This window comes from Echeneis naucrates, chromosome 10, assembly GCF_900963305.1.
Source record: "Echeneis naucrates chromosome 10, fEcheNa1.1, whole genome shotgun sequence".
NCBI lineage: Eukaryota > Metazoa > Chordata > Actinopteri > Carangiformes > Echeneidae > Echeneis > Echeneis naucrates.
The window spans coordinates 12,139,729-12,145,759 of NC_042520.1; the positions used below are offsets into that span (position 1 = coordinate 12,139,729).

Consider the following 6,031-nt stretch of genomic DNA (forward strand, 5'->3'; position numbering starts at 1 on the left):
TTATTGTCACAGCATGCACTAACTATCCTCAGAGGTGACATTCACTCCCTCTTTTGTACAAAATATCAAATAACTAAATAAATTTTTTCCCCCAAATTACCTGCAGAAGCTCCTGGTAAGCTGTTTAAAATGCCGTCATTGGACAACACAGCAGCAGATAGTTAACAAAATGGGACATAAAGAACCTCAGAGGAGGCCCTTTGTATTTCAAAGCTGAACAAATGTCCACTGTTTTTAGTAGGCTTGCGATCTACTGTCATCGGAATTATGACAATCGGGTCTCAGTGGAAGTAGCAGAGCAGTGAAAATGCTGAGAGGATACATATGAATAATCACTTTGTTGTCATTGACACTAATAAATCTCTAATGGCTACAGAACAAGGTGTTTATCCACCGAGGGAAGGAGTACGAGCGCAGAGAGGATTTCCAGAACCAGCTGATGAGCCAGTTCCCCAGTGCTGTGCGCCTCAACACCACCACGATGCCGGGGGATGATATCAGGAACTCTCCGCTTCAGTGTATCCTTCAGGCCATAAACGCACTCTAATTTAGCCTACAGTATGAATGTGCGCAGCTGCAGAAACCGCAAATGCTGTAAATCCACACAAGTATAGGGATGTAACATATACTCAGTCATTTTGCGCGCTGTGTTCTTGGAATTAAGAAATATTTGTGTGACTGATGGAGTCAAGGGCTAAAAGTAAAGAGGATTACATAGAAAATATAAATCTGGCCTCACTATCAGAACGATTGGTTAATTTTTTGTTGTTCTGTGTATCAAACCACATCTGCTGGAGGTTGTGTTAGGACACATCGTTCAGCTGTCAGTCTAGATACACTTTTTTCCTCAATGGTCTGAACCAGATATCCAGTGTTTTACAGTCCAGCCAGTTCTTGAGATCCCACCTCGCCTGAAGAACAAACCTGTTCCTGACCAGATTATCAAGTCAGTGCTGTCTCACTCACCACGAACATCAAAAGTAAAATGTATCATTTGTATTTGATTTCTTTTATTGTCTTTGTTGGACTTGAACCGCTGTCACCACACAATGAAGTTTCTACAAGTCCAACTACGTGCAGCGTTTCCACTACTCCAGACCTGTGAGGAAAGGGCCTGTTGACCCAAACAATGAGTTTGCAGTGAGTTACTTTTTTCATTTTCAAAAATCAACGACCCAAGGGATTATAAAAGTACCTCAGAAGCTGCCGTGTGACTTCATTGTTTCTGTTCCTTCATCGGTCTGAAAAAGACTGATGAGCAAAAGAAAAGTTCCTGCTCTGAAGAATAACAGGATTTTTATTCAACAGCAAAATGTAGTGTAGTCATATAATAAAACATCACTGTCTGTTGTACGATTTCAGTTGAGAACAACAACAGGTTCAGGTATTTCCCAGTTGTAAAATTATAGCAGATTGTGCTAGTAAGGTTTGGCACAAGATATGAAGTTGTGATATGAATATACACAAGGGGACAGTGCTTCATATGGCTATCTTTTTATTTAGCTCTATTTTCCCTTATTTTGTTTTAGTCTATGTGGATTGAACGCACAACCTTCACCACTGTGTATAAGTTGCCAGGGATCCTGCGCTGGTTTGAGGCAACAGACCTGAAACATGTAAGTCTTTTTCAGGTCGTTTTAATTATTCCACCTTTGTTTACTGTGAGGTTTTTTTTTGATCATTTTTCTTTGTCTCTTAGATCATTCATGTGTGCCTTCCTTTCTCTGTTTTTTCTTCCGACCTCTCTGTTTCCTCCGCCAGACGACTTTGTCTCCATTGGAGAACGCCATAGAAACAATGGAGTCCACCAATGAGAAGATTCTGACCATGATCAACCAATACCAGGCTGACTGGAGCCTTCCCATCAACCCCCTCTCCATGCTGCTCAATGGTATCGTGGACCCAGCTGTTATGGGTGGCTTCGCCAAGTATGAAAAGGTAAACTGGGATCTGAAATCAAACCGAGCTTAATTGACTATCTTTCCCACCAGCCTTTCGGTGGTCGATATATGGCGTGTACTAATGAACAAAAATCTAAACAGGAATGGCAATGAATGGTCGTGCAAGCTATCGATAATAGATCAATCTTTTACAAAACCAATTAGAGATCGCAGTCGCTTCTTCAACCTTGTCTTTTTTTACACAATGACATATATTTTTTTATTTTTCCATAGTGGTCTCAATTTTTAGAAAGCGAGGACTGATTCACTGATTCAAGTTTAAGTCATTTCTTTTTTTCCTCACATTTTCACCCTTTAACAGCTTCTCTGACCTCAAGAGAGTGCTTCTTTGCACAACTCATTTCTTGTGATAAATGGACTTCAAATGATTTTGGATCAAAAATCAGTACCAACTCATAAGGCTTTAATATGAAAGGCATAATGGATTATATTGAATGCATTATACCTGGAAATTGAAATATCATTAGCATTCATCCTCACTATTCAGTGTTTTAGTATCACAGAGGGGATCAAGCGTGCTTTGAACATGCACATGTGCATGGAACGTGATTTTTAAATTTCCTGAGCAGATGAAACGTCATCATTCCTGAAATGAGTTTTTAATGTTTCCTATGTATCAGGCATTCTTTACCGATGAGTACACTCAGGAGCACTCAGAGGACAGAGATAAACTGTTGCGCCTCAAAGATCTCATCGCATGGCAGGTACATTCACGATACGTGTACACACCACATTTACCTGTGACGCTTCATTTGGATGTTATGAAGACACAAAACATTTGTATTTATAGATCCCGTTGCTGGGTGGAGGAATCTCCCTGCATGGGAAGAGGGTTACCGATGACCTGCGTCCGTTCCATGAGCGCATGGAGGAGTGTTTCAAACAGCTGAAGAAGAAAGTGGAGAAAGAGTATGGAGTGAGGGAGTTGGTAAGTCGTGAAGGGGGAAAAGATGAGGGGAAAACTAGGAGGCAGATTGGATCTTAAAAAACATGATCTTTCTCTGGAATCCAAAGCATGCTCTGGCCTCAAGACTGGACACAGGCTCGATGGGTTAGAGCTGCTCCCATTAAACTGTAAGCTGGCCCAGGTGAATTTTAAAGATTGAAGTATTTACAAAACCCTCTGAGGCAAGTCTTAGTATGGAATTTGTTCCTTTAAATTTCGTTACAAACAGAGTTTGGGTTTGGGTGGTCCAGTTGAGGCTAATACGTCCAATAACTTAATTTGTTCTGCCCTTCACGCAACATTAAACTAATCATGAGCAGGAGTGGCAATGATCTATTTTTCAAGAATAACGTGTCTGTCTTTTTTGTCATGGATTCTTTATTGATGCACTTTGATTCTCTTCCTCTCTTTCTGCCTATTAACAGTTCTGTTTATATCATACTGATGATCATTTCCATTTTTACAGCCGGACTTGGATGAGAGGAAGTCCACCCGTCCTCGCTCCATGCTGCGCTCCATTCGGCAGTCCATCATCTCAATCACCTCACTGCCCGGATCAGAATGTGGGACTCCAACCAAAGCCCATGCAGACAGGTATTCTAAACATATAGCATGTGTTGATGTATTAACTTGTCTCATGGCATTAGTGAAAAATCATTGTACCCTTAAAATTATTGTACATCCTGCCTCTGCCCCAGGGATCTTCCCCCTGAGTCTCCAATCTCCTGGAACTCCACCCTGCCTCGTTCCAGTGGCAGCGTAAGTATAGTGGAGGGGGGGGTGGTGACCGTGGGCGACGCAGAGGTCAAACTGAGAAAGAGCAAAAAGAAGAAGAAGAGGAGCAGCATGATCTTCATCACAGAGGAGAGAGAGAGGATGAACACACTCGACTGCAAAAGGGTGAGAATGAGCAGCAGTGGCCTGAGAGAAGAGAAAATGGCAAGAATGTCAGGATGTGACGGGATGGTTTAGTATCTCTGCAGATGTTGCCACTGAGTGCAGTGTGATCTCCGTCTCCTTTCAGTTGTCCAAGAAACAGGAGTTCCGCAGTGACACCAACTTGGCAGACCCCGATGAAGGAAATGTTAACCTGACCAATGCCAACTCCAGATCCCTGCCTGCCATCACAGGTTATATACTCACACATCCACCCTGTGCTGCTCAGTGTGTTGCCACTAAATAACTCTATATCTAAACGTAGAGATCCATAAAGTTAAATACATAGTCGTGAATTGAGGAGGGCTGTTGTGTTTCTCTTATCAAAGGCTGGCACACACAAGGTCATGAGAGGAAATCAGTGTGGAGAGAAAACAATTTGTCAAGATGGACGATTTGGCACTAATAGCTTGACCTAACAGCAACCCTGATGTGAGGTGGCAAATTAATTGTCATTTTTCAAAACTGGGCAGCAGTTTTATTCAGTTCATATTTCATCACCTCCGTTACATAACCCTGCCCCTCAACAATGTATCGGGCTACACTTCACTGATGTTTCACTGGCACACTCCCACGCCAGCTGAGCCAGCACTGACTGTGGTGTTAATACACAACATCTGATTAGCACAGCTGACGACAAGCTGTACTGCCTCAATGAGCATACACACAGTGCGACCGATGTTGCCAAAACAAACTGTTCATCAGTAGAGAAAATGCAAAAACAGCTTATTATTCAGAAAGAAAAAAATCCGGTTGCCTGAAGAAAGACACTAACAATAAATCCATAATTGTTCCTCTCTGAAGGTCTGTCCTTGGTGGTGGTGGGGGGCTCAGAGGAGGGGGAGAGCACCAGAGCCAGGAGGGACAGTAAGAGCGTTTCTGTCTGTGTGACCTCAGACCGAACAGCAGACAGACGTTCAAAGGGCGTCATTAATCTTCTCTTCAAGTCCAAGGTAGAGAAAGACACTAATATGTTCAATGCAAGAATCAATTCTCCACTTAAAAGAGTAGGTTAGTCAATATTTTGGAAACTACATATTCACCCCTCTGTGCCCTAAATATGGAGCTGCAATCGGCAGATCCTGAGCTCAGTATCAAGTTAAAGTGAAAAGATAAAGCTCCAGAGGAAAAAAAATGCAGCTGGCATTACCTCTAAGGCTCACTGATTACACTTTGTAACTGAGTTCGTGGAATATTGACCTTTATATAGAGCAAGACTAGCTGATAACTAAACAGCAGCAGGCTTACTATCCAAACATGGTAGTGGTCTCTTCTTCTAACTCTACTGTGTATAAGAATATTTCCCAAAATATTGAGTTGTTCCTGTAACAGGATTAGGTCTGCTGATTTATCACAAACTTTGGTCAGATCTAAATGAAAAACACAATTTTTTTCTACAATATCACAGATATTATATTTAATTAATATCTGCCTTTAAGGAAGTAAACCTTGTGTTTACATTGTATATTTATGTTTGTTTCAACAGAGCTCCAAATCAGAGGATGCAAAGCCCAGTGATCCAGCCAAAGACAGCGACAGTCATTTCTGAAATCATTCATTTTCATTTCTTATGTCTCTGACTTTTTACATGCCTTTGTAAAAACATTCACATGAACCTGCAGTCAAACCAAAAATTATGTACTCACTTAGTCAGCCTGTCAGTCTCAGTATTAATGTTACCCGACAGAATTGATTTCACCTATTAATAAAGGCTATTTTTTGTGGACTGACCTTTTTCCTGATAATTGAAATGATTCCTAGTGAAGCTAAATGCCATCTTACAGCTTTTCAATCAATTCTGCTTCTACAAGAACGAGCAAAAACAAACCACCCTGTTAGCGTGCTTGATTAAAAAGCTTCTTATTATACAGTTTTCACCATTGTTGTGACCGGCTTAAGTTAATGAGAAAATAATAATTTGATAAAGCACAAAGGTTACCGTGTCCTCCCAAAGGCCTTTAAATTCCAAGAAGCTGCCAATACGCGTTGGTACTGCACACCAAACAAGAAATCCAAACGCTTAAACTACGTATAATAAGAAAAGTGCAACACACTGTGGAGCCCACTGCACAAAATGACACAAAAGCAGCTGGTCCTTGACTACACAGCAGGCCCAATCCATCCATCCATCCCTTCTTCTAAGAGTAAGCAGCACCTGGGGTTATTCAGATGTGTCCTTCCATCCTTT

The 6,031-nt window shown here is 41.4% G+C and overlaps 1 protein-coding gene across 1 annotated transcript in view; it reads left to right on the plus strand.

Annotated features, from left to right (window-relative positions):
• dock2 (dedicator of cytokinesis 2) overlaps nt 1–5,574 on the plus strand; it is an 85,530-nt gene extending 79,956 nt beyond the window's left edge. The window contains exons 40-51 of the mRNA XM_029511893.1: nt 377–518; nt 865–946; nt 1,056–1,140; nt 1,530–1,616; nt 1,762–1,938; nt 2,582–2,665; nt 2,752–2,889; nt 3,374–3,501; nt 3,606–3,807; nt 3,932–4,037; nt 4,648–4,796; nt 5,330–5,574. Of these exons, the coding sequence (XP_029367753.1) occupies nt 377–518; nt 865–946; nt 1,056–1,140; nt 1,530–1,616; nt 1,762–1,938; nt 2,582–2,665; nt 2,752–2,889; nt 3,374–3,501; nt 3,606–3,807; nt 3,932–4,037; nt 4,648–4,796; nt 5,330–5,392 (1,443 nt within the window). The 3' untranslated portion in view covers nt 5,393–5,574. The remainder of the gene's footprint in view (nt 1–376; nt 519–864; nt 947–1,055; nt 1,141–1,529; nt 1,617–1,761; nt 1,939–2,581; nt 2,666–2,751; nt 2,890–3,373; nt 3,502–3,605; nt 3,808–3,931; nt 4,038–4,647; nt 4,797–5,329) is intronic.
• The last annotated feature ends 457 nt before the right edge of the window (nt 5,575–6,031 follow it).